Source organism: Emydura macquarii, unplaced genomic scaffold, assembly GCF_026122565.2.
Source record: "Emydura macquarii macquarii isolate MOO-44397 ecotype Brisbane River unplaced genomic scaffold, CSIRO-AGI_Emac_v2 contig_3328, whole genome shotgun sequence".
NCBI classification, from domain to species: Eukaryota; Metazoa; Chordata; order Testudines; family Chelidae; genus Emydura; species Emydura macquarii.
In genome coordinates, this window is record NW_027133465.1 from 6,530,786 (window position 1) to 6,557,872 (window position 27,087).

At 43.8% G+C, this 27,087-nt stretch overlaps 1 protein-coding gene across 11 annotated transcripts in view; it reads right to left on the reverse strand.

Moving 5' to 3' along the window:
* Positions 1–767: 767 nt before the first annotated feature.
* FAM168A (family with sequence similarity 168 member A) overlaps positions 768–27,087 on the reverse strand; it is a 339,525-nt gene continuing 313,205 nt past the window's right edge. For all 11 annotated transcript variants that reach the window (XM_067533326.1, XM_067533324.1, XM_067533325.1 and 8 more), the window contains 4 exons: positions 19,227–19,369; positions 14,837–15,011; positions 11,210–11,340; positions 768–9,914 (listed from right to left, as the gene is read on the reverse strand). In XM_067533326.1, the coding sequence (XP_067389427.1) occupies positions 11,228–11,340; positions 14,837–15,011; positions 19,227–19,369 (431 nt within the window). In that variant the 3' untranslated portion in view covers positions 768–9,914; positions 11,210–11,227. The remainder of the gene's footprint in view (positions 9,915–11,209; positions 11,341–14,836; positions 15,012–19,226; positions 19,370–27,087) is intronic.

Consider the following 27,087-nt stretch of genomic DNA (forward strand, 5'->3'; position numbering starts at 1 on the left):
TCTAATTTCCTTCTCCTAGTTAATAAATCTTTAGTTCGCTTACTATAGGATTAGCTACAAGTGTTGTCGTTGGCGTGAGATCTGAGGTACAAGCTGACGTGGGGTAAGTGCTTGGTCTCTTGGGACTGGAAGCAACCTGAATCTTTTGTGATCTTTGGTGTATAGCAACCAATTATCACTAAGTCCAGCTTGCCTGGTGGCAAGAGAGACTGGAATGGCCAAGGGGACTGTCTCTGATACCATGGTAAGACTGTTATAGTGCTTCAAGAGTTCACATTTGTTACTGGGTTGGTGCAATCTAATTATAGAACATACTACCAGTTTGGGGTCTCTGCCATTCACGGCCGTGAACCACTCCAGAGAGTGACAAGGAGCAAAAAAAGCGGTCATGCACTTGAACCAGATCAGAAAGCCTTTATGGGAAAAGTCCTGCCATCGCATCTGATTGGGTGATCCTGCTTTGAGCAGGGGGTTGGACTAGGTGACCTCCTAAATTCCCTTCCAACCCTCACCTTCTATGATTCTATGGGCGGTTCAATAAACAGCTCATTCTCTACTAAATTCTATAGGTTTTGAGAGCAGTTCCAACAGATCCCTGTTGGTTTTGACCAGGTTAAGTTCTGTAGGACAGATCAATAAAGGGTAAGGCCCCAAAATGTAGTGTTAACTCCATGATATTCTTTCCCCTAGAATTCTTGTTGGTGACAAATCTCAAACGCTCAGTTGCCATAAATATAAATGCTCACAAAACCAGAAACAAACTCCCAGCAATTTTTTTGGAAACATTTTAATAGTTATCGAATGTTCTACATCTTACAGTAAATATCATACAGTTACAAACTCTTGGCTTAAATCTGTCAGGGAGATCACTAATTGATCTTCAGAACAAAACAAAACAAAAAAAACCCAAAACAGATTTACACTTCATATTCACAAGCTGAGGCTGTGGGACTTTCCAATTCTTAAACTCAAGCCTGTGTTTCTTGCACACCGTTGAGTCCTTTGATTTAAACTTGGAAGACTTGTTTACTTTTTTTTTTTTTCCAACTTTTCTTTGCCTTTTTTTTTTTTTGCTAGAGTTCCAATAAAATTTAAAAACTAGGTAAATCCAAGCTGTACTGTAGTTCAAAATTAATTTATAAAAATCATAAAAAATCCAGAAACAAACAAAAATAATACACACTCTGGGAGCAATATTTCTCTGTTATGTGCTAAGAAATCTAAAATATCGCTGGGTATTGGCATGTGTAGGTCACTAATGACAAAAGGCAAAATGATGCAGAATTCTGTCCTGCGTGTCATTGAACATGATGCAAATGGGGGTGAGGAAAGAGAAAAACAAAATATGCAATATAACCAGAGACAACTTGAGCCATCCAACTTTAAGGCTGACTGCCATCAGTAATAGAAAATGCATCCAATTCTATTCCTCGCTATACTTGACGACAGCAGTTATCTTTGTCAATTGATCTGTCAAAGATCCTGATTCTGTCAAGGGCTGAGCACCCTCACTGAGCTAAGTTTGGCAAAATGCTTAAACCAATCCCTAGCTCGGCAAAGCACTTAAGCACATGCCTAAATCCAATTAAAGTGAAATAGATTTAAGGGGGACTAATACACAATCATGGTTTAATAGTCCTAGGAAAGGAAAAGTCATGATCAGTGGCAGGAGTGGGTGGTCTGAGTGGGTGGTGGTGATGGAATTCTATAACCTCTTGAAATACAAAGAAGAAGAAATTTTGTGGGTTGAAATGTTACATAATGATTTTTTTTAAAAACTTGGTAATTTACCATTATCAAAAGGAAAAAGCTGTAATTATACTGTATAGTTGGATGCTCTCGCTTTTCATGTATCTAGAGATAATCCTCATAAGAGATTACTACCTGATTACCTATGAATCTAAGTGATTCCACATGAATGTAAATCAGAATTTGCCTCTTAAAATGCCCCCCGCAAACAATTTCTGTTGAAGAAAACAAGCTATTTCTTTAAAAATCAGATTCAATAGCACATGGCACAGAAAATGTCCAATATGAGAGTCTGATCCTGCACACACTTCAGCAGGGGAGTAACTCTGCTTGTGGATGCATCCAACGGAGTGAAATGGAACTGCTCACGCAAGCAAAGTACACCTAAGTGTTTAAGGGTTTGTGGGATCAGAGCCTCAAGAAAACTAAGGAAGAATGGACACAATCCCAATTTGTTTTAGGAATGTTAATGTGGCCCTTAGAAGTTAAATCAAAATGGTCCCATCTAATGTTTACTTGCCAACCAAAGTGCAATTATTGTATGGAGAAATAAAGGGTCAGGAAACACAAATTGCATTAATTTAAAAGACTGCTCCATATGGCAAGGTATGATCTAAACATTTCTTAAAACTCGGTGACTGAGCATGCAAACTGAAATGAAGAGCTCACCTGGATTGAGAATATTTAAAACAAAAATTGGAATCACATCATGCCTGATGGTTCTTATTGCTATTTTAAGATGATTTCTTTCTTTAAAAAACAAAAATAAACTGTATTTTCAGCTTGGTTTCCCTTTCTAAAAAAGCAAGGCCAGATTTCATCTTCTCTTAGGTTTCTCTGACTACCAGCGTCCGCAGCACTAAAACATTGGAATATGTCATCCAAAATCCCTAGAAGATTTTTCAACGGAATTGCAGAAGTCAAGAAGACAGTCATCTATGGGGAAATGTTTAACACGTTGTCTGGGCTCTAGATCACTGTTAACCTTACAACATAAAACAGATCCGTCACAGTTTCTTCTTGGGCCCTCATCTTGCAAGCAGCTTGACCCATGTGAAGACAAAAGGGGCTTGTTGCATGGAGCTATTGGCAGGATCAGGGCCTTGTTTTATGGATTTCATGGGGATTTCTCCTGCAATGCAAGAGGGTGTTTGAGATGCATGCTATACACATGACATGTTCTCTGCCACTTGGCTGCTTTCACCACTGAAATCAGCCAACACCTTTAACAGATGCAGCCTGGCTTCCTGTATAGCAAGGAGAGTTACCAGGGAAGATGGGAAGGGGGAGGGGAATATAGGCCCTGGGAATGGACATTTTAATTGAGATGATTGTGTCCTGGTTGCTTAGTTTTTGCCTAGTACTCTAGGAAATGTTGCATACTCCCATTTGAAATGAAAGCCCACAGACTTGTGTTCTGAAATGCTCCCTGTAGCTCAAAGAAGCATTCAACTTCAGTTCAACCATAAAGTTCCTCTAGTTAAGAATAATAAACATCAATCATTAAAACAAAAACTTAAATAACATGTATGGTAAAAAGCGCTTAAATTACAGATCAGAACTGCCAAAGATTTACTAGGTTATTATTGTCCATAAAATACAGGAGCAAATACTCGTACACACAGCTGAGTCTCTTGGAATCACGTTTTGTATGTGCTCCAAGGTTCTTGGACATTTATTTGGGCCAGCACAAAACTATTAATATGCATTTTTTCAAGTCTTGCATTACAGTACATGTCTTAAAGCAAAGATATATAAGGGACTGGTTAACGGTCATAACTGTAGCTTTGATAGTTATTTTCATTATAGTGCTTCCATCTCTCCAGCATTTCCTTGGGATTTTAATCGCTGTCATATTTACAAGGTATCCTTTACAGGTGAGAAAAACAGTCACAACAGAGGCAACGTGTCACCACAATATGTGAATGCATTTTAACCCCTTCTGCACCGCTCCAACAATAACCCTCTTCCCAGTTAATTAGAGATGCAATTCCATAGCCCCCTTGTCCCTCCACTCAGCTGCTTTCAATCAAAACGGACGCTAGAAAGCGAGCCCTAGCAAAGCCTCCCGGGGTTAAATATTGGATCCTGATTAATGCAGCTAACTCACCTAAGAGCCAGGTTTTCAGAACCGTACTCATGCTGAGTGGCGCCTTTCTTCTCAATTAGTCCCATTGATTTCAGTGGGACTATTCGAGGAATAAAGCAGTTCTCATTGAGTGTAAAGGTATCTGGCCCATATCAGAATCCCACCCACAGAGCCTACCTTGCGGTCCCTCATCGGGCTCTGACTTCAGTGAGAGCTTCACCGAAGTTAGGACTCAGTAAAGACAAAGACTCAGTGGCCCGTAATGCCTCCTTTTGCCCTGCAAGGTTGACATATAATGACTGTATCTGAAAATGTAAGTCTCCATAGTATGCGGGGTCTTTCAGGCCCATGGAAAGTAATTCACAAAGACAGTTAGGGAATCTGCCGCTGGATTCCAGATCACTGCCACAGCCGTGACAGATCAAATGTGCTGAAGTCACTAAGCATTAGACCGCCAGACCCCTTTGTAGCAGGCAGGGACTTTCTTCTTTCGTTTCATGCAATCATCTCGTTAAACCACTGCCCAAAGTCCTAGTCTCTGAAGCTGTTACGGGATTATACCAAGTGGAAACTCATTACACTCAGCCCGTCTGCAGAGCCATTAGCTCTGGCTCCCTTCCATTTCCACTGAAAACATATCTCCACTGTTGGGTGTTACGGGATAGTCTCTTGCTTTGCTATCCTCAATTGATTTAAACCAGGTCTCTCTTTCCAGCAATCTAACACAAGTACAAAAGGAAGAGAACTACAACAGAAGACTTGACTGCTTGCGGGAAGGAGGTACCCTGCCTTCTGCTTTAACTAGCTCTGGAATGTTTCTGGGCCTTGTTATTACCCAGATGCTTCCATTTAAAAAATGACAATGGAATATTTCCAGGATAACAGATTTAAAGATGGGATCTGATACTGCAACAACCAGAAGTGTCATCATCCAAGCAGAGACCTTTCAAGTGCAAGTTGATCCTCAACCAATGGTAATTTCACTCCACAGCTAAGCTCCTTTGATTTACTCAACAGGTAGAAAAAGCTTCCAGGAACTGACAGCAAAGCCCTGTGGATACTATTTAGTTTGGTATACCCAGAGTGGAGGCAGGATTGGCGTTCATGGCAGCTATTAGACTTAATCTTGCTGTGTGTTTGAGCTGAAATGTCTTGATCTACAATAAAATTTCGGGGGGCCACCTCAATCCATCTAACTCCTATGTCGAAGACCGTATGGGTCTATGTCCTTACTTAGGAAGGATCCTTTCAACCCTCCTCCTTTCAACATCCAATGGGAATGCGCCAGGTCAATTTCTGATCTCAGAGTTGCAGGTATCAATCCAGGGTAATTTCACTGCAGTGAATGGAAGAACTGTGAATTTACACCACTGTATGTGAAATGGGAATCAGGCCCCCTGGGTCTAGTGTTGCAACAGATCATAATATTATTGAAACTAAAATTGGAGTCGTGGGGATTTTTTTTTTTTTATTTATCCCCGTTATCTTACTTGAAAGTGAGCTTGGAGGAGGCTGGAAGGTGCCGGCCCTGGAGACTAAAGACCTCTTTTTATGCATCAGCCTGAGCAGAAGCAGCAGTGGAGGCTTCCCCCAGATTGTTCCCCACCACTGCACTTCACTCTTCTTCTGGAGACCCTCTGGAAAGACGACCAGACAATTCAGCCCCTCTCAGCCCTTCCAACAAAGGCATTCACTGGCGCTCCTCAGGCTACTGGCTTTGTAACAGAGACCTCTCTTCACTAAGGAATGGAATGAAGAACATGTCCATAGTATTTAAAAAACAGCAAAGCATGGGGGATGGGCAGGAGGGGGCAGCATCTATTGTTGTCCTGGGAGCTAGAACAAAGTGGCTTTGGAATTTGGTTTCCTGTTCATGATCTGAAATACCTCAGTGTGCGTCGGCAGAGTCAGCTTTTCCAGTGTGTTCCTGGCACTTTCCTAACCCTGGATGTCAGACACCAGGAAAAACTATCTTGTGATGGGTCCATTTTGCAATTTCCTTATTATACTAGGACAATACACTCCTAGTTCTTCTCTGTGGCGACGCATGGAACAACAGAACATGCGTTTGTCGTGCATGTTATGGACTAGCTGAACTGGATTTAGCCCCTTTTAGATGTTCTCAGTTATTCTGCACTGTAAGGCTAATTCCATGATCGACTGTAACTTCCTCCTTATCAGCAATTACTGTTTCAGAAGCAAAAAGGGCAAAATGGTTATGAACCACTGCATACTTTAGCAGGCTCCGCAATCCAACGTCCTGCAATACACTACTCAGAATAGAGCAATAAAAATCAACAGGAACAACTCTATGACGTGTACCTGTGTGTTACTGTTTAGGTTTGAGGTTTTTCTCCACTGGAAAATCCGAAATAAGCCCTGGCAGCATCTGTACATTGTGGTGGCTAATCAAAGGTATTTCCTCACAGGCTGTATAGATTTTACATCCTTACACTCCAATTGTGCTAAAGGACATTTCTGTCCATGACTAACATGGTCATATGTATTAGACCTGCAAGTGAAGAAAAATCACTCAGCAGATCTCATTAACGACAACACATAGCAGTATCTCTCCCCCTTAATAACGGCATTTCTTCTTTATATTTACAGCCTTAGTCAGTATTAATGGAAAATTGGTCAGTTTTAGGCCTAAATTGCTTTCAAAACGTCGACCCTGAAATGCAGAGCTTAAAAGTCCTTTGAACAAATGGCTAATGTGGAGTTCTTTGTCAATCTAGAATGATTTCTCTATGCTCAATTAGGCACACTGGAGCTTGCAACCCCAAATTTAGTGTTTTCTCTTTTTTCAATAAAAAGCTTAGTATTCTTTTTTAAACATAAAAAAAAAGAGAGTGACATTTTAGGGATCCTATCTTAACTGGCTAAAGAGTCAACAGAGTTATTACAGACAAAAAGAACAATAGCTACGCAAGGAGATTTGTTTTAAAACAGATTAGTTTCCATAGCCCAAAGCGCGCTAACCAAGTTCTTTAGACTGCAAATTCTAGTATCACCAAATTTACTAGCATAGTTTATTCTATGGTACATGTTCAGTGCAGCATGTTTAAACACGACTGACAGATGAACCTCGATATGTAGTCACTTTAAAATGAAACCTATAATATAGTGAGGGCAAAAAAGGTGTTTGAGGGCTCCTAAATCCCTCTGATTTTTGCCTGGATTTAATTTCAATGAGTTACAAACTGTGAAAGAATGACATACAGTAATTACATCAGTTAAAACACACATTCCCCTTTAAGTACTAAACCTAAGACGGGACTTTGCAAAGCTACATAGGTTAACACTGAATATTTCCTTTTCATTTTTTTTTTTAATTTTTCCTTTTTCTTTTTTGCAAAATCAAAGTGCAACACAAAGTACCACGCGGTATAAATTCTTACGAAATGTTGCTCCCCCCGCCCCCCATGATTGGTTGAAAAATAAAAAACACAAGTGATTAAAATGATGATGTTCCGGCGTTGCCAGTTTGCTTGTTTTGGGGGCAGGGAAGGAGAACTGGAGCTTGACTCCTTTAAAAAGAGTTCTTTCAAAAATATAAACTCTGGTTTAGAGCTGCTGACACACCATTTGATCCGGTAAAACACCAGAATAAAAACCTACAACAAAACCAGCAGTAGGGAAAGCAGCACTGACGCACCCCATTTAAAACCAGGCTCCTGCAAGGTGCTGAGATCCAGCAGCTCCCATTGACTTCCAGGAGAACTGCAGATGCTCAGCTCGAAAGTATTTCAGCACACGTTTAACTTTAAACACACGAGCAGTCCCACTGAGTTCAACGGAAGACTCATGTGCTTAAGTGCTGTCCTGGATTGGAGCCTTAAAGTGCTGTTCAACGCCGAGATCATTCAAGATCCTAGGATCTGGCATTGAAAAGACGAGACTCTTTAGCTGAGGGGAAACCCCAAAACTGTGGCTACCAGGTTCCCCCTTCCAAATCACTCTCCTGCCATCCTTAGCTGAAGTTAAAAGTCCAATCTGCACGTGATCACAGTCCAGCGGTTAGCATAGACATTTAACTATGGCCAACATCACTAGTTTGGGCTGGGAACAGAGTCCAGGCCTGCTGGCTGCACAAGAAATGATTCCCCATCAATACATCTGGTTAGGTGATTCTTTTTTAAAAGTGACTCTAGATTGGCCCACTATCATTGTACAGGAACCCCAGAGAAATCAGAGTTTCAGACACGCCTTGGGGTGAATGGAACTCTTTTGGCACAGCTTGAAAAAAACAAACAAACAACATTTTTCTCTACCCAAACCAAACCATAAAACAACCCCTCTCCCCCCTGTCTTTTGTGCAGTGTTTTGGGATAATAATTGAAAAATAAATCATAGGTACCTTTCTCCATCATTTCTAAATGTATGTATTCTCGCCTCCTTTCCCCTGCCCTTCTGCAAAACTTTATTGCTCTACTCAGACACCTCATAAAAAGCCAGCAAAATGGAAACTACATATAGCTGACTACACAAGCTCCTCCTTTTGGTAATTTCATGGTTAAAAACAGGGACTTGCTTACATCTCATCAGCTGTGCAAGCCTGTTGCCTTTAATTTCTAAACCAAACTAAATGATTGATTGCCTTCATTTCTATCTCCTCCAGTTAAGTGCCTTCTAGCTAGTAAGGCAACAAATTTATTGCTATTGCTTCACGTTCATCACCGTATTTCCTATTCTTTTCTGTTCAAAGCAGTGTGGCCTCTAGCACCCTGTATCATCCCATCCACTGGCAAATGCCTTGTAATGCTATTATTCTCTACAATGTAAGAAACTGTGTTCAGATAAAGCTCTCCCCATGACGACTATGGAGCTAAATTGTATTCAAAGAAACAAGACCGGCACCTCGATTTACTGTTGTGATCTGCCTAGTGGTACAGTAGTTACACTCAATTAGCAATCAAAGGGACTGGAGACACTTTCATCTGCTTTAGAACCCAACTTACACCAAGATACAAATTGCACCCAAGTGAGTTGGAACTAAAAAGAGGTCTTGATATAGTCACAAACCTCACACTGGTGTCTCTGTGCCTGGGGTGGAGGCAGGGCAAAGCAGGTCTATACTCTCCCTCACTTGACCTTAAACACTCTTCTCCATCAGCTTATCCACTTCTCTCTCCAAATTGCTGGCCTCTGTAGAGGCTATTACCACAAACAACTGGAAATCCCTATGTTTCCTTTTACAACTACCCAGCATACATCTGTGTTAGCAAGCGACAGGAACTGTCTTGTTTATTACACAGTGAAATTAATATGGACCAGTACTGGGGGGTCTTGTTTGTCCAATTTGTCCAATTCCTATGGCAGTGTGCGTCTCCCCTCCATCTCTCTGTTCCCATTATATGGAGTATATTCCCCCAATTATAAAAAGCAGACAAATCCCTGGTGGTGAACAATCTTTCTGTTTCCTAAGACAAGTGTGTGATGCTGCTAATAATATTTATATTTCCTTATTCTTAAAGAAGACCAAATGAGCTCAGTATTTAAATGCAGGGAATGAAATATGGCCTACCACAACAGCTATCTGGAAGACACCAATTTTCTTGTAATGCGTTATGGAAAATTAAATAATTTATATTAACAAAAACAAAAACAAACAAACCAAATTGGAAGAAACTTGCCTACCAATGCTGTGCTTTTCACGTAGTACCCTGAACATCAACTGCTCTTACTAGTCAAATAAAACCTAGACACTTGTCAACAACAAAAAATAACCAACCAATCAACCAAGCAACCAAGTGGGATCCTTGCACACTGAACTGGGCACCCTAGAAAAATGAATATTCTGAGCTTTAAAATGAGAGGACCAAAGAGAGAACTTGGCTACTGCTCAGTGTCAGGATGTGGTGTTACACAATTTGGGTGGGATTGGGGAGAGAAGGGGAAAAAAACAGAGGCAGAAGATTAGAAAAAGCAGCTTTTACAAAAAACACTAAAGAATGCATAAAGTGACCCTTGCACTTTTTGTTTTGTTCTTGCAAACAGACGTGGTGCTGCGGTACAGTTGCTCCAGCACCAATGTAAGACTTGAGTAGTTGCATACAATGTTTTGACTCCAGATCTGTAAGAGAACAAACAAGTTAAAGGAAAAAATTAGAAGCACTGATGCAGAAACAGATAGGGCTGGATTTTTCTCCCTCATCTCCCAGGTTGTATGTTTAACAGGTTTCACTGCTACAGTCTATAAACATTTTTTCCTTTGAATGGGGTTTCTTTGGGTTATAACCAGAGAGGGTTTTGGGTTTTAATGGAGTCAGTGCATCTCCCAATCAATTTTATACACGCACCCGGAATTAGAAACACTTAGGTGAGATGCTCTCAGCTAATTGTGCTGGGTAAGGATTATCCACAGAAAAGATTAGTCAGACATAATGTATTCAGTGAGGAGAGATTTGTTTGAGACAACTGCCCTCAGGATGAATTGGAGATACAAATGAATCTGTCTCACCTGTGTGGCATACAGGGAAATCTAAGAGCTTCACCCGCTGCTGTGAGATGGGCTGCATGCTAACTGAGCATGCTGGGCCAGATATTCTCCCCACTCCACCATGGCTGTCTGGCAGCACAAAGCGGATGGCTTAAATAGCCAGCTGAGATTTCCAGGTCCCTAAGCGTAATAGGAACCCAGTCCCGACAGGGGCCCCTTGAGTCCTACCATGATATATAAATGAACAACAGCAGGTAGTAAGAGATGCTGTCCCAATAAACAGCAGGAGACAGAAACTACATTTAGTGGCAGCGAAGGCTGCAGCAGGACATAACCCATCCACCCAAAACCTTAAAACACGGAGGTCAGAAGTGAAAGGGAAAGACTTGTGCGTTCCTTTCCACCTTCATATGGCCAACAGCACTGTCGATAACACTCTCCAGGGCTCCATAAGGCTTCCACTGCCATCTCCAACAGCCATCCAACAGCGGGATGGGCCCCAGCTTCATCCAACGTGCACTCTAAAGCAACACCTTAACAGACCTCACGCTCTTTTCTACCAGCAGAGCAGCACACCTGACTGGGGCATGCGGCATGCTTTTGAGACGTTGTTGTGCCTCGATACTGCTGAGGTGACTGGTAAAGTTTTATGTCAGAGGCCTGCCAGAGATGGACAGCAGCTGAGGCACCTCCGTTTTCATTACCCCATGCTATCCCAGCTTTGTGGTGGCTAGAATGAGCAGGTTTTGCTGTATTTACAAAGACAGAAAGGAGAAAATCTGCAGCTCTGCAGGAAGGGGAAAGCAAATGCTACGCTGCCCGCTGCTATTGGGACGTTCCACTACAGTGGTTTGATATTCGCAGCTCACCTTTAAGGCCAACCTGCTACAATGAAGATTTAAAAAGCCTGATGCCCGTCAGACACTTACATGCATTGGCCAGCGAGTTTACCAATGTGGAGGTACGTAGCTGTATGTAGGGGCTCCTTGAGCCCTGTACGTTGGCACAGAAACTGGATGTGCTCCAATTGCAGTGTGTTGTGGAGTAGTCAACAGGGTTCCTGAAACAGGAAGGAGAGAGAGATGGAAGACAGTATTTAGAGGAAGGTGACTCTGCTGGCTCTGCTCTGACTGAAGCAGGCGGCAGAGGCTCAGGGTGGCTGTAGCTGAGCTCCGAATGGTTCCTTGTTTGCTTACACACAGGGCAGGTCTACACGGCCGCTGGAAGTGTCATTTCCAGACCAGGTAGATGCTAGCTTTGGTCATGCGTTAAAAAGAGAGATGTAACTGTAGCAACACAGGGGCAGCACAGGCTAGCTGCCTGAGGACTTATCTGGGGGACTGGACAGGTTGTAATGAGGCAGCTAGTCCAAGCGGCCCCCGTGGCTACCCCGTGGTTTTTAGCTCAGTACGTCAATCCAAGATGGAAAGTACACCTCTAGCTGCAGTTTACACTTGCCCACAATCTCTGCTACCACCATGGAACTCGTGTGTCTAGGCCAACGCTTTGAGATGCTTTCTTGTTAATAGAGTGTCTTTCAAACACAAACTGCCAGAATTGAATGTGTGTGTCTTCAGCTCAGTGACGGAGGATTTCATTTCCTGGTTCTGTGACCACCACCTAACATGGAAGCAAAAGCAAAGCTTCAAATTAGCCCTTTTCTGGATCTTGATCCAACTGACAGGTGACACAGCTTCCCAAGGGAAGAAACGAAGGGAGGGAGGAAGAGTGCTGAGAACCGGCAGCTCACATTGATGCATTTCTGAACATCGGGCCCCCAGGTGAGAGGCAGGGAGAGTTGCCACTAGCTTTGTATTATAGATTAACACACGTAAGACTGTACAGCTTTCTGCTGGCTGAGTTTTGGGATAAGGAAGTCTGATGCTAATCAAATATATACTTTCAGCTCTGATTTCTCATAGACTATAAGGTCAGAAGGGACCATTATGATTATCTAGTCTGACCTCCAACACAACGTAGGCCACAGACCCTCACCCACCCACTCCTGTAATAGACCCCTAACCTAAGACTGAGTTACTGAAGTCCTCAAATAATGATTTAAAGACTTCAAGGTACAGAGAATCCACCAACAAGTGACACGTTCCCCATACTGCAGAGGAAGGTGAAAAACCTCCAGGGCCTCTGCCAATCTGCCGTGGGGGAAAATTCCTTCCTGACCCCAAATATGGTGATCAGCTAAACCCTGAGCATGTGGGCAAGACTCACCAGCCAGTCTCCTGGAAATAATTCTCTGTGGTAACTCAGAATCTGACCCATCACAGGTCACTGGGCATATTTACTGCTAGTAGTCAAAGATCAGTCAATTGCCAAATTAGGCTGCCCCATCATACCATCCCTTCCATAAACTTACCAAGCTCAGTGAGCTATGTGCCACAGATACTATATCTGAGGTTGAAAACACACTATTTATTCTTTTATTCTTCTTTAACTCTTCCAAACATTACTGGGCTAGTGAGGACTCAATCCCAGGCATTTTGCTCCATTAAGCAACATTAGATAAAACAGTGAACAGAATAAAGCCTTTTAATTAACCTCTTCAAAACTCTGAATTCATTCAGGCTTAACATATCTGTATACACTCAACTCTTCTCCTAGCTTCCTTTCTTTAGGTTTCCCCCATTCCCATAGGCATATAAAAAGGACCAGTCAGCAGCCCATTGAAGCCTTTTGCAGCCTGGCAAAGACAAATGAAGACATTACAGCAGGAGCCACAACAAGAATTTGAAGTATGTAAACACCAAGAAGGGCAAATTACAAGGGAGATTTTAACTAAAAGTGATGGGATGATGTTTCCTCTATCAGGGCAAATTAAATCGTGATGATGTTTATCAGACTGTGCGTTACCTCCACGGAAAGAGGGGGAAAGCCAACTGTTTGAGTTATTTAGAGCATTGTAGGGAACCAGGCTGCATCAGCAGGCGATGGAGATGGACTAGCTATCCCACTAGGTCTTTTCCCACCTCTCATTTCGATGAAGTCCACTAGTCCATTGTTGCTAATACATCAATAGATCTGAAGGCTTTCAAAATAGCACTTTCACTCAGTCTTTGGACTGTGTGTGATGTGAGATGGAGAATGCAATTCAAGACTATTTTGTTCTAAGAGTCATCTTGATGTTCAGAATGCCTTAAAATAATTATGCCCACAGAACCTGTTAAATGTACAATCATTAAAAACTGGACACTTACCATATGAAATAATTACTCTTCCTTCCCCCCACTGTAAATTTAGGGAAAACTACAGTAAAGAGACCTGTCCATCTGAATGGTGCCCACTAGACATAGACTGCGGCATTACCATTCATGATAGGGATTCCCATAACAAACAGATATTTTTGATTTGCAGATTACTGGAACAAGCAAAGAGGACATGCAGTATATTGCTGTGCATTTATAGCTGTGACAGTCTTTAAAAACCCTGCTGGACAATTCAAAGCACAATACTGACAATTGTCTTTTTGAATATCAGCCAAGGTCAGAAATATAAGCTGTAGTGCAAACAAAAATATTCTTTGTCCTTTGTTTTAGGTGATATGTATTAATCTGATTTTATCAGGATTTAAATACTGAGCACAAATTACATATAATTTGGGAATTATATATAAGATGACATTAATGTTTCTGTTGTCAAAATATTTAATACTAACATCTTCAACAACATCATAAGTACCTTATAAAAGGAACTAGAAGGTAAGAATACAATAGTGTTGTGAATAAGCAATGAAGCTTCTTATTACATTGCTCCTGGAACAGAGAAGGAATGATACACCTAAAGTCTTAAGAATGTGTCCCTATCGGATTGGCCAATTGGAGGGTCTACTTTGTTATCTTTAAAAATGTGAATGTAAACCACTCCTAGGAGCAAATGGATTGGACTTTTGTTTAAAAAGGAATTGAGGTTGGCAGATAAAGCTACATTTAGCTTCCCTTTTAGAGCGGGAAGAACTCATCATATTTGTGGCAAGCACTTTTGCAGAATTAGCTATGGAAATTAGGGACAATAAAATGCAGTTTGCACTGGGTGCTTTCTTAATTTAATCCCTGAAATAACCTTGAGGGTTGTTGGCCACATTTCAGTCAACCGGGGTTACTCAAGCTATGCAAAGAACTTGCGTAACTCCCGTCGACTTCTCTGCTTCTCTTCTGCGCGCCATCTTCACTGCACTGTGCTGACGGGAACCGTGTTCCTGTTGACACAGCGCTACGCCACTTGTGAAGGTGGTCTTAGTACGTCGATTTCTGGATCGACTGAGTGGGTCTTCACTGACCGCTCAGTTGATCCAGAGAAATCGATCTGACAGCAGCAAAGTTGTAGCCGTAGTCTTAGTGTGTACAATAGCGCGCAGAGACAGGCACTGAATTTAAAAGGGACAAATATTTATGTGTTTACATCCTTTTGATGTCCAGAAATGTTATGTCTCATGGCAAAACCAGCTACAAAAGTCCCACGGTTACATCACAACACCAGAGATGCATTATTTGTGCAGATATTCTGAAGGCTCCCCTTACCGGCCATATTACAGAGTTAATTCTCACCTGCTGACATTGCCATGGTGGTCCCAGCAACCATTCCCATGGCCACACCGTTAGTCCTAGGTGCAGCAACAGGGGCTGGATAGATAGCAGATGGGATGCTGTTTGGCTGAACCACGGTGGTGTGATGGATGACGTGAGGCTGTGCTGCGTACACAGGCTGTGTATAATAAGCTCCCTGTTGGAAAGATAAAATATGAAAAATTTTTCAGTTTGACTGAAAGCACCAGTTCTGATGGATAAGCAATCTCCGAGTTTGTTACTTTAAAGACGATCGCAGGCTTTGTATGCACTAAATGTCAGTCTGATGACACACGCTGTATTGTGAGCACTGAATTATATCAACCCAACCATTTGCGCCTAAATCATATTTATTTCTTGTGAACCTGTGACAGTGGCAGACCAGCTCATGCGAAGGTCCCGGTGTCTCAATTGAAGACCAACAAATACATGGCTGGAATCAACCCAGCTCATCCAGGGGTTAGTATTGTTCAAACTGGTATTAGGATTGTAAGAATGTGTTTACTGTTTAGACTTTACTGAATGCTTAGAATCGCTGCCTACATTAATCTCACTTGTGACATCTGTAGCTCATACAGTAAGGTAATACTTGAGCATTTGTATTGTGAGCCTCCATGACTGTGTTAATCACCAGACAGGAGAGAGACACTAACTAGTGTAAAGTGCTGGTCTCCAACAGAAGGTGTTACGCTCTGCTCAACAGGGAAGATCCATCAACACCAGATGGACTATTGTAGAACTTTAAAAAGGACAAAAGATGTTTGTTGTTTTGCCTCCTCCTCATGAAGATGAGTCATGCAAGTGAATTCCTCCCCTCAGCTGAGTTTGCAATTGATAGCAAAAGTGAGGAAAGGGATAAAAATCCCTAAAAAGAAGGAACTGGATCTCTGTGATTCTTGGACTCTGCAGAGCAAGGTATCTAGGCATAAGCAAAGGCTCGCCAACTGCTTCGCCTGGAATCGTCTATTACCTCTCTAATGTAAGACTGTAACTCGTTTGAGTATATAGGTTTACCTGCTTTAATCTTGTAAATAATTCTTGTTTCCTCTTCCTATTTAATAAATCTGTATATAGTTTATTATAGGATTGGCTACAAGGCTTGTCTTTGGCGTGAAATCTAAGGTGCAATTGGCCTGGGGTAAGTGACTGGTACTTTGGAACTCGGAATAACCTGAGTATTGCTGTGATTCTTCACAAAGGCAAGTTTATCTGAATGGTGAGACAGATGGAAGTATCCAACAGGCCTGTCTGTGTCCCCACATTAAGGCTGTTATAGAGCCTAAAGAGTTTACACTTGATAATTGGTTGGTGAAATCCAAGTACAGAACTCCTCACCAATTTGAGGTTTTGTGCCCTGGTTCTTAACAGTCTCCGCTGAGGTTGCACTCATGCTCTTGAGCCATTGCAGTGAGCATAACAGCACCATCAACATGCTTGATGCTGCAGCTAGAAGAACATATGCTACCCACCCCAGTGGGCTCCCAGTCGAATCCACGGTACAACACAACACCGAATATGCTGACTGGCCAGGATAAAAGCCTCCGCTCCAAACGGCGCAGCTCTGTCATTGTGAGATTAATTCTTTGGCAGATTCTCATGGAAACACGTCGTGGGTAAAGTACTTGCAAGGAGCAATCTGAGCACATTGCTCCCATTTCATCCATGCGTGACTTCTTACTTTTTAAGTCTCCCGTCTTTTAAAAATTTTCCCCAGAACAATTTTGACCAGCAAGTTGTTTTCCTCTCATTTTAGCCCTTCTAACCTCCAAACAACATCTGCCCTGAGCGGGGGCTGTTCAGTTTATACGTTGATTTCGCACCCTTGAAGCTGAAAGCTCTCAAGGCACTTTGTCTAATCCACCAAACTCCTCGCAGCCAGCACTCTCAATGGCTTCCATGCGAGTGTCACTTGCCATCAGTGTGAATCTGGGCCCAGAGATTATTTCAGCCCAACTGAAGTGCAGCTACCTCTGGGGCAAAATATGACAGCTCTTCAAATGAGAACAGCGAGACATTACAGCAATACACAATAAAATAGGACAGGAAGTGAAGAAGAAAGCCATATCCCAGAGGTTACCAGACTGAACCACCGTGAGCCCTTGCTGGTGGTCCATGTAGTGCTGGCTGTTATAAAGGTTTTGTCTGCATTAACACTTTGGTTCGAGCTCTACCAGTAGTCACAAAGATGAAAGTATTGGGAAGGCAGGGCTCAGTTGTGTTTGCCAGCATGTCATCTGTAGAGGCCTATAAAGCAGCTGCAAAACAACAAGTAGGAGCCAGTTTAGCTGCCTCTGTTTAGGGCTGCTGCTGTGAAATAATCAGAAAGGATTCAAGTTCTGCAAAAGACAAAAGATGAAATGGTAACAGAGTTGCCCAGGCATGTTGCTGGAAGGAACATACTCCATATGTAAACACGTGTTGAGCAGTAAGTGTGGTCAGCAGATATTTTGTGTGACTGCTCCTTTACAACATCAGTGACAGGTAAAAGAAAAGGAAGAACGCTTGACTTTGTTTTGAGTCACACGCAGGCATAACTAGATGCAAAGAGGGAGGAGGTTGCAGCTACACGAAAGGGAGCATAATCTAGTTAGGGCTGTGAGCAGTCCCAAAGTGAGACTGAAAAAGGGGAAACTAAGGCTGCTGAAACTCAACAGAGCAGCTTTTGGAACAAAGCGGTCGTGCTGGATGGAATAAATCAAGGGATGGAAAAAGAAACAGATGGAAAATGGTATGTGTCCAGAAAATAAAATGCATTAAATGTAAGTGGTTTAAAAGAAGAGAAACTTTAGATGGAGACATGTAAGTACAGTGTAATTAAAAATGTAAAATAGAGATGGTTGCAAGATTACAGTGTGTAAACGATTAAGAGAGATTTCAATAGAAGTCAGCAAAAGCCATTGGAGAACAGAAGAAGGAGACACAGCTGGGCTATTAAATTAGCTCTTTCCCTCTGTATCCACAAAGGCTGATTAGACAAATTGCAGAAGCAGAAATACATTTCTCAAGGGAAGAGGAAGAAGTGTGAAAATAAATCAGGATCATGCCGAAGCAGTTGACTGAGAAATCAGCCTTTGAAGACAGAGAGATGTCAAGGATCAAGTAGGATTCTACCCCAAATTCTGGAGGGGCTGGCACAACACACATACGTGGAAGATCCCGAGCCAATGTACACCGACAGCCATTCAGACATCACACTGGATTTATGTAACACACACGTGAATATAATCACATGTATCACAATTTAAATAAAGACTAAAGTTCAGCTGAGAGATCTTCCTCGGAGGAGCCACAGCAGCTAAAATACTGAAACACCCAGCGTTCAATATCCACTGTTCTTCCTACTGAACCAGACAATGAAGAGACTTTTAGCTAATATTTAAAGCATGCAGGAAAATAGCTGAACTGCAGGTGAACTCTGAACTAGAGGAGATGAATGGATCTAGGAAAGATCTGGAAACTATACAGCTTTAACTTTGATTTGAAAAGGGAAGATATTGGAAACAACTAGCCCCATGTGTATCTCTTGTAATAACTGGGGTCTATCAGGCCTGCCCCGATTGTGAGCTTAACCGTCGGAAAGTTGCTGAAGATTCATAAAATATCACAATCACCCATAATAAAGAATGCGGATAGAAAAAGGTACAAAAGGAAGATAGATAATAGAAAGAAGACAGAAATACTGAATTAGTCTAAACAAAAAGGTTTACTGACAACACCAAAAGACTGTATTAGGATCATGACTGGTAAACCAAAGAAGATGGAATCGGAAATAAATGGACCAAACTTGGTGCTTCAGAGATCGGTTGACAGCATAATGAGGGTTGGAGCTATTCTGCTCATCATCTCTTTTTGGGGTCCATAAAAGGGGAACTTTGGGGGACAAATAAAAATGTGGAGGACTGATGACCTGAAAACAGCAAGCTCTGCCATCATAGCTGTCACTGACACCATCTCCTGGGATCCTGAAATCCACCATGACATTGTTGGGGCTTCATCATCCTGATCCTGACAGGCATCCTGACCAGACTGGGCCAGAGAGAGGGAACCACTAACATTGTCACCGCCACCATTTTCAGCAAAACCTGAACAGTGCCTGGAACGAGAGAGATTTGGGTTCCTGCTCGCGTCCCCACCCCGCTTTGTCCTTCTTCTTCCTCACCTTATTTCTTCTCTTTTCTGTCTCTCTCTTTCCCCGTCTGTTTAATAAACATCTGGCTGAGCTGACCAAGACAACTATATCTTTTGCAGCACTGCAGTGACTCTGTGGCCAGTGAGGCAGCTAAAAGCAACGCCCTAAACTGCCTGACGCTGGTACAAGTCTCGCTGACAGCTTTTACTGCTGCTTTTTTTCAGTAGTTTGCTAGACACGTACCTGGGCATACAGGTTCTGCTGTGGATAGGCACTTCGGATGGGGTACATAGCAGTTTGGTAAGGGTTTGGAGATGGAGAATAGGGAGGTGGTGCATTGTTACTCTGGGTGGGTGGGACTTTGTAGGGAGTCCCAGCGGTGTACCCTGTGAAAAGCAAAAACAGCCTGCATTAGTGCCATGATTGAAGCTTATGGGAGACAGCAGTTGAGTAGGCTGACACGGTGCATTAGCAATTAAAACCGCGCAGAGAACACCATTTGCACTAAATATTTAGTGTGCCATACAAGAGACACAGCCACCAGTAGTCCTATGGATGCATAAGCAACTCATCTTGCGTCTACAGCAAACCAGTGGCTCAGCATGAAGGGCAACTTCCATCTGAACCGAGAACGAGGGGGCTACTGAGTGGGGGAACACAGTGGGATCTGCAGCTGTTTGAGCTGCAGTGGCACCAGCAGCTGTACCAGGCCACAGTAAACTCATTTGGGGTCGGGATCCCATCTAAACACGTCCAGCGTGCAGCGCAATGGACCCTGATCCTGACTGGTGCTTTTGGGCGTTACTGTAATACAGTTACTAAGGGTATGTCTATATGGCAACTTGACCGCCGTCAGATCAGCCTATCTGGATCGACTGAGCGGTCAGTGAAGACCTGCTCAGTCGATCCAGAAGTCGACGCTGGTAAACCACCCCCTCACGTGGCGTAGCGCTGCGTTGATGGGAACGCGGTTCCCGTCGGCACAGTGCAGTGAAGATGCCGCACAGAAGGAAAGCACAGCAGTCCAATCGCCGGGTAAGTGTAGACCAGGGCTAAATAATTATAATAGGTTCCATCTCCCAATGCCATCCCTGTGGGACCTTGGCCTGGTCAGAGTGCATCAACGGTCAGGACCGCTGAGGAAAAATTCCTCACCCTGAGTCAGTGTGTGGAGCACCATAGCAATGCTGGTTTCCGGCTGGAGACCAACAGATCTCTTGGCTGCCCAGCCACTACTTGGAGATCACGTCACCACAGTGTCAGCTAGAGATCTGCCTCCTTCTGCTGATTGCAGGGAAAATACTGTTTCCGGGACCAACGTGGAGGAAGGCACATGAGCCCCCTGTTATCATTAAATGTTTCTGTTCCAGCCCAGTCGGGCACCATTGTGCCAGGCACTGTACAAACACAGTAAACGACAGTGCTGGCCCCTAAGGGTGTACAAGTCTAAAGGAGATGGTACACTGCAGATTGTACTTTGCTGCCCCATTAGGGGAGACACCGCTAGGGTCACGCTTTGATTTTTTAACCATCACGTCATTTTTATTAACTTGTTTGAGTCGGGATATGATGTCATATAAGGATTTCTGAACAGTTCTCTAACGTGAACCTTAGAACAATACATATGAGAACACAAGACCAGATTCACCCACTCTGGGGCAAGGAGAGGTATAGTATACCTCACTGCACCAGCTAGGATCAAAGTGCCAGCAAAGGGGTCACCTCTCTGTATGGCAGCTGAAGCCCTTGTGTGGTTTTTCTTTGCTTGACTGGGAGGAGGGGGTGCAGATTATAGTCTGAAAAATGCTACTCTAACATATCCACAACTGTCCAAACAGTTCATGCATTTTCACGTCTTCCAAAGCATTCATCTGGTGACATCCTGGGAAATAGCACTGCACACAGGGTTAAAAACAAGGCATGATTTGATGGGATTGTATCAGAATGCAAAATATCCTTCAAGACAATACCTATACTTCAAGTAATTTTCTCCCCAGTGTAGGAACTTTTGTCCTCTCTCATTGTCTGCTGGATGGTTCAATCAGTAATAGAATTGTTGTGGATTCCACATTGCACAAGACCCTTTTTGAGCATTTACACCACCAAGTAGTGACTGGTAGTCACTCCTGTCCTCCCCTAAGGCTACAGCTTTCAATGCGAACAATTATGAAAACTATTATCAACCCACTGCTCTAACCATTCGTCTTCATTAAGATCTAGAAGCTCGAGGTGAACTCAGGCTGTGGCCGGACAGCTGCGTTTAACCCTAGCGGTATTGATGTGCATCTTATTCTGAGAAGTGTGCTAATCAAACCATGCTACAGGCTGTTCCCACTATGTACTATACTCTCATTTACGGATATAACATGTTATTCAGAGCAAAACACCCTGTTCAACATTCTGTGCTAGACCCGGACCATGCAAACACAAGTGGGTTAGCATTCTTCCAACTGTAACGGGACACCTGATATTCACACGTTATTTGTAGAAGCAGGGAAAGGCAAACAGCAGCATGATGGATGATACAATGTGAACCCAGGTAACTGGATTTAGCCCTTAGACATTAGAGTAATGAGCACCCTTCCCAGGCTTAAAATCAACAGAGTGGACAACAAGTTTCCATTGATGGTTTTCTGATCTGTAAAGTGGGCACAGGGCTACCTAACTCACAGGGCAGTTGAGCTACATGTACAATGGGCCCAATCTATTAAGGTCCTGAATATCTCCTAACAGATGCTAAGTCCTCAGCTTCCACTGACGTCAAGATCAGGCCCTATGTTTGCAAAGCCCTTTGAGATCATGGCACGAAGGGTGCTACAGAAGTGCAAGAGTATTACTGTTGCTCCTGATTAGCCCTGATGTCAGAAATACATGCAATGTCACCCTGAATCGTGTGCTGATTTTATGAAGCCACCATTATTAACTTCTTGGATCAAGCTGCGTTGGGTCTTTTTTTTTCAAAGGCATTTTGTAACATAATAAAATCGTCTGCAGCAGGAAGGAAACACTTCGGAATCAAATACAAATCGGAGGCCACAACAATTGCCACCTATGAAGTGTGCACCGGTAAGCAAGCAGGGCCCAATGCCGCTTGCACTGGGTGCGCCTGCTCTGCGATTAAAAACCCGCAGCTGGCCTGCGCCAGCTGACTCGGGCTCGTAGGATTCGGGCTACAGCCTGAGCTCCGGGACCCGCCCCATCGAGCAGGATCCTAGAGTCCGGACTCCAGCCCGAGCCCAGTAGTCTACATGGCCATGAAACAGCCCCACAGCCGAGCCCCGCAGCCTGTGTCAGCTGGCAGGGCCAGCTGCGGGTTTTTAATCGCAGTGCAGACAGTCCCACTAAGTCAAAGGCAAAGATCTTACTGACTTCAACAGCAGCAGGAGCAGGCTCTCAATGACAACTGGCTGGCTGACGTTTCTGTATGCCCCTTGGTCTGCTCTGTGCAGCTGAGGCTCCGTTATCATTAGCGTCTATCCAGGGCATAACTTATGTTTATGTTTCCAACTGCACCGATTTGGCAGGACAAGACTGGAAACTGAATCACTCGTTTTCCTTATCTTGCAACAGAAGCACTGTCGAGCATCCTGGGTTTCACAGTTGCCTTATGCTCCCCGTTAAGTCTGCAATTAGCAGAAGCCCATTTTCAACAACGACCTGAAACGTACGCAGCTGCACCTGACAAATGTGGAAAAGTGCTGACTTCCCACTGGGCTGGAGCTGCTGATTCCCCCCCATATGACAGATCATAACAGAGGATCTGTGGGCTTACTTATGGCGACTAACCGGGTTGTGTCTCTACAAAGGTCATCTTATTTCTACTGGCGTTTCTCAGCTACCTTTTGTGTCAGCCCTGCCCCCTGCAGTCCATTCACATAACTGACCAAGCAGTGAGCCCTGCTCTGTTGTCATTTAAGAACCACAGCACTTGCTCTTGGTGTGCGGAGGGAGTCCAGAATAAAGGGAATGGGAATGTGACCCCTCTTCTTACAGAAGCAAATCCTATCTCAGGCAGCAAGCCCGAGTAATGAAGATTTGCACAGGGCTGTCTTGTAGAAGCAAGGGATGGCAACGTCTCTCCTCATGCAGCAGAGGGCTTTGGAGCCATTCCATGAACACGACTGCATCTTCGGGGCTGCAGTGGCAATTTAATACCATTGTCCCTCATTCTACCAGGCGACAATGGCTAATTGATCTGCGTAGCTCTGCATGCTCCTTATCTAGCACTCCCCCAAATAGGGAACAGTGAGTCCACATGGAGCTAGATTCCACCAGGGTACATGGTGCGTAGACTCCCCTGTGGTGAAATCCTGTCGGCTGAGCCTGCAGCTGATCGCACAGATGGCAGAGCCCTTCAGAGAGAAAGGGCCAGGAACAAGGTTCCTAAACATGTCTCCAATAGTGCTGGAATCACTGAGGGATGAAAGGCGCTTCTGAAAGAAGCATTGTCTCTTTCATGTGCAGACTGGATCGAGTGGAGCTGTTAGGAAAATCTCCACAAGGAGGATTATCGGTTCTGCCCTGCTTCGGAGAGAAGCCCCTTTGTCATGGATGGGTGAAAACAGGGTTGGGCTCAGTTCTCCTACAACCCCATGAGAAAAGCACCTGCTCTGCATTTTCCCTCCTCCCCAAAGCAGTTTTAAGTCAGCTTTCTGGGGATTAAGTCAGCTTTCTGCCTGCTTTGCCCTACCAGAGTGGCACAAAGCTGACAAAACGAGGCCCATATCTTTATTGTAGGACAGAAGTGGTCTGTGTGTGTCTAGTTGGCTAACGGTGTTTGAGTTCAACAGTGTGTTGTGGTTACCCTCCTCTTTCAGACAGAAGCGTGGCCCAGAGACGCTACTCGTCCCAGCATGCAATGCTCCACCATCCTTTAAGCAAAGGCTACGTGGTTTACCTCGAACATTACATGCAGAGACTGGCAGTCTCCAAGGGATGCACCTGACATGACTGACGAGGATGACTGCAGATCTCCTGTGCTTTATGAAAATTCAGTGGGGCCCTCAAGCCTCTGAGAAGCTACGAAGGACCCAGCCTTTGATGGGCAAAGTCTGGGTGGATCAAGGACGGATTTTGCCATAGCCTGACCTGGAAATATAAATTCAGCACATGTGCCACGAATTTCAGCTCTGTGATACGGACAGAATAGATCCTTTCAATCTCCTGTCCATTTAAAAAAGCAGAGAGACTCTGGCTTTGCCCAGTTCTGCTCTAAACAAGGCTAATTGGCTGCAACCTGGGAAGTTCAGAAATACATTTTCTTGAAAGTGACGCCATGTTACATTTCAACACAAGGAACACATGGTTAATTTACTACTTATAGTAAATGGCAATGCTTTATCCTATGTGGCATTCACATGTGGATAATGAACTAAAGAGACTTTTCAGAAAAGCAACAATTTTGTAGGCAAATACACAGAAGAAACAGTTACACTTTCCTGGGAGAGGGGGAGAAAGCATGACTGGATCAGCTGAGTTCTCACCTGCATACTATTAACAATGGCAGGCAGGTTGAGTTTTCTGCTCTCATTGGCATTCAATTCTGCTACTGTTCACCATCTATAAATGGATGACTTGAGACTACAGGACGCAGTGTTGCCAGCTAGTCTCCCAATACTTGGCATTTTTTCTTAAAGGTCTAGTTCCTGGGATCACATGAGAATCTCAGCTTTCATTTAAACAAAAAATCAGTTTCTAGCCCTTGAGATTGCAGAGAAAAGCTGGAAAATGTGAACCTTAAAGACTCAGACAGCAGAAAGGAAATAAGAAAGTCCCACCAATTACTTTAAAAATCTCTTCGTTTTGGGGGGGCCCGACTCATTATTTTTGAACGTTTAAAGTTGGCCATACTGAAGACTGGAAACTTGCCATGTGGCGAGAGATGACAATTGCCTAAGAAAAACATTCTCAGCCAACACTTGAAACAAGGATTCCAGTGGTTGGTTTTCTCTCGTCAAAGGACGCCGCTGGGAGTTCAGTCACTTCACTTGAAAAGCTAGATTCAGATGCACATAGCAGGGGAGCCTCTACCCCCCCCCCCCTTCCCACTGGCTTTCACTGCAGGGTGCCCCTACTGAACTGCCTTCCTTGCTGAGCACAAGATCCTGCCCATCCCCCTCTCCCCCACTTGCCATGCCAGTTCTTCTGCAAAAATACCCTTTGCCCTATAGCGCAGGGGTTCCCAACCCTTTTGGTTCAAGAGCCACAAATACTATTTTTACAACCCTGAAGGGCCACCAGTCTCCGCCAGCAGCCCCCCCTCCACCGCAGCCAGACGGAAGGAGTTCAGTGACAAGGCTGCCTCCCTCCTCGCTGATCTCCCGTCCCCCTGGCTGCAGCAGGGAAACCGCAGGCGTCCTGTAGCCCCAAGCGCTCCACCTGGGTCCCTGGGCAATGGCTCCCTTCTGCAGCCAGGGGGACGGGAGATCGGTGCTCCTCTTCCATTGGCTCCAGCAGGGACCCCAGGGCCTAGGGTCCCAGGCAGAGCGATTTGCCGTGCTCCCTGCTACAGCCAGGGAGAGGGGAGCGCTGATCCCCCATCTACTTGGCTGCAGAAAGGGGTCTGCAGATCTTGTAGCCCCACGGCAACGCTGGGCTTTAGACAGCGTCTCTCTTCTGCAGCCAGCAGGAAGGGAGCGGTGGGCCACTCTGAAAGACCCTGCTGGCCACTTTTGGTCTACGGGTTGGGACCCACTGCTCCAGTGCATAACAGTAGTTAAAAAACATAACAAAAAACCCCCCAAAAAGTAAACAAAGCTGTGAGATACATAAAGAGAGCTATGAAAATAGCCAGGGAAGAAGAAATTATTGGATTCCTGTAAAAAAAAGGTGCAAGGGTAGCTGAATTCTATGTTGATTCCCTCCCTTTAGAGTGAAAGGGTCACACGGACATTTAAAATGACGGTCATCTGTGCAACGCTTTGACTGAATCATTTGTACTTTAATGGTCAATTAGTGGGGAAATTCTGGAAAATCTTTCAGCTGTGCTTTAAGTTCTTTTTTAAGGTAAACGAGTAAGTTTCTATGTGCTCTAGCCTTTCACCTCAGTACAAACCTGACTTAGGTCACAAATGAGTCTGAGAGTCTTAATATCATCTTTGGAAATGTGTTCATCTCACAAAGCCACCACTAAGGCCTGCGTAACATAGAGTCTATACTGAGGTGTAGCTAAGGACTAGAGTAAGGAGGAGTGCTTGCAGGCCAGAATGGTAGACAGAGCTGTGGAGACCAAAAGCCAGACTCGCAAAGAGATACTGCAGGTGAGGACTGAGGTGCAGCGGAAGAGAGGTGTATGTGAAAAGACTGCCCGAGTGCTTGTCTGCAGCGTTTGGCTCTCACAGGACTGCTTCTCATTTTTGTGAATATTAGAAATCATATTTACAAAGCCAGTGCAGCATAAAAAAAAGGATAATTGAACACAGAAGCCTGTCAAGCTGCAGTACAGTTTCAAAACAGCAGCGTGGAAAAGCTGAGCCTCTTAAAAAGTGATACATCAAAAAACTCTGACACAGTGAAAACTTAATCGGCCAATGTTCAGGACAGCAATTAATGAAGCACAAGATTTCAATTTAATTAATATTCCATCTTATCCTCACAACACTAAAACAGCTTGTAATTAATAGCATGCTTTATGGAACTAGCAAACAACATTTAAATGCTTTCTGTCCCTGTAGTTTGGAAAGAACATGTTAATAAATGGCAGAATACCCATGACCTTTTCTCCGATCTACAATAATGTGCATACGTGGAAGTAAAAACTTCTTAAAGCTAAGATGGAAGCATGGAAAGGGAATACACAGGTATGATTTTTAAATGACAGGGTAAACCTCCTCTGTTCTTTCCCTGCCAATATGCCTCAACTCTGGCTTGGAGAGACCATTTCTAGGGATGAAAGGGGAACTTCAGTCTACGCCTACACTTAAAACACTACAGCAGCACTGCTGGAGCCGCACCACTGTGGCATTTCTGCGTAGGCACTTTCTACAGTGATGGGAGGGTTCTCCCTTCAGCACAGTTAATCCTTCTCCCCAAGAGGTGGGAACTAGGGGTCTGTCTACGATTGAAATGCTACCGTGGCATAGCTGCACCGCTGTAGTGTTTCAGT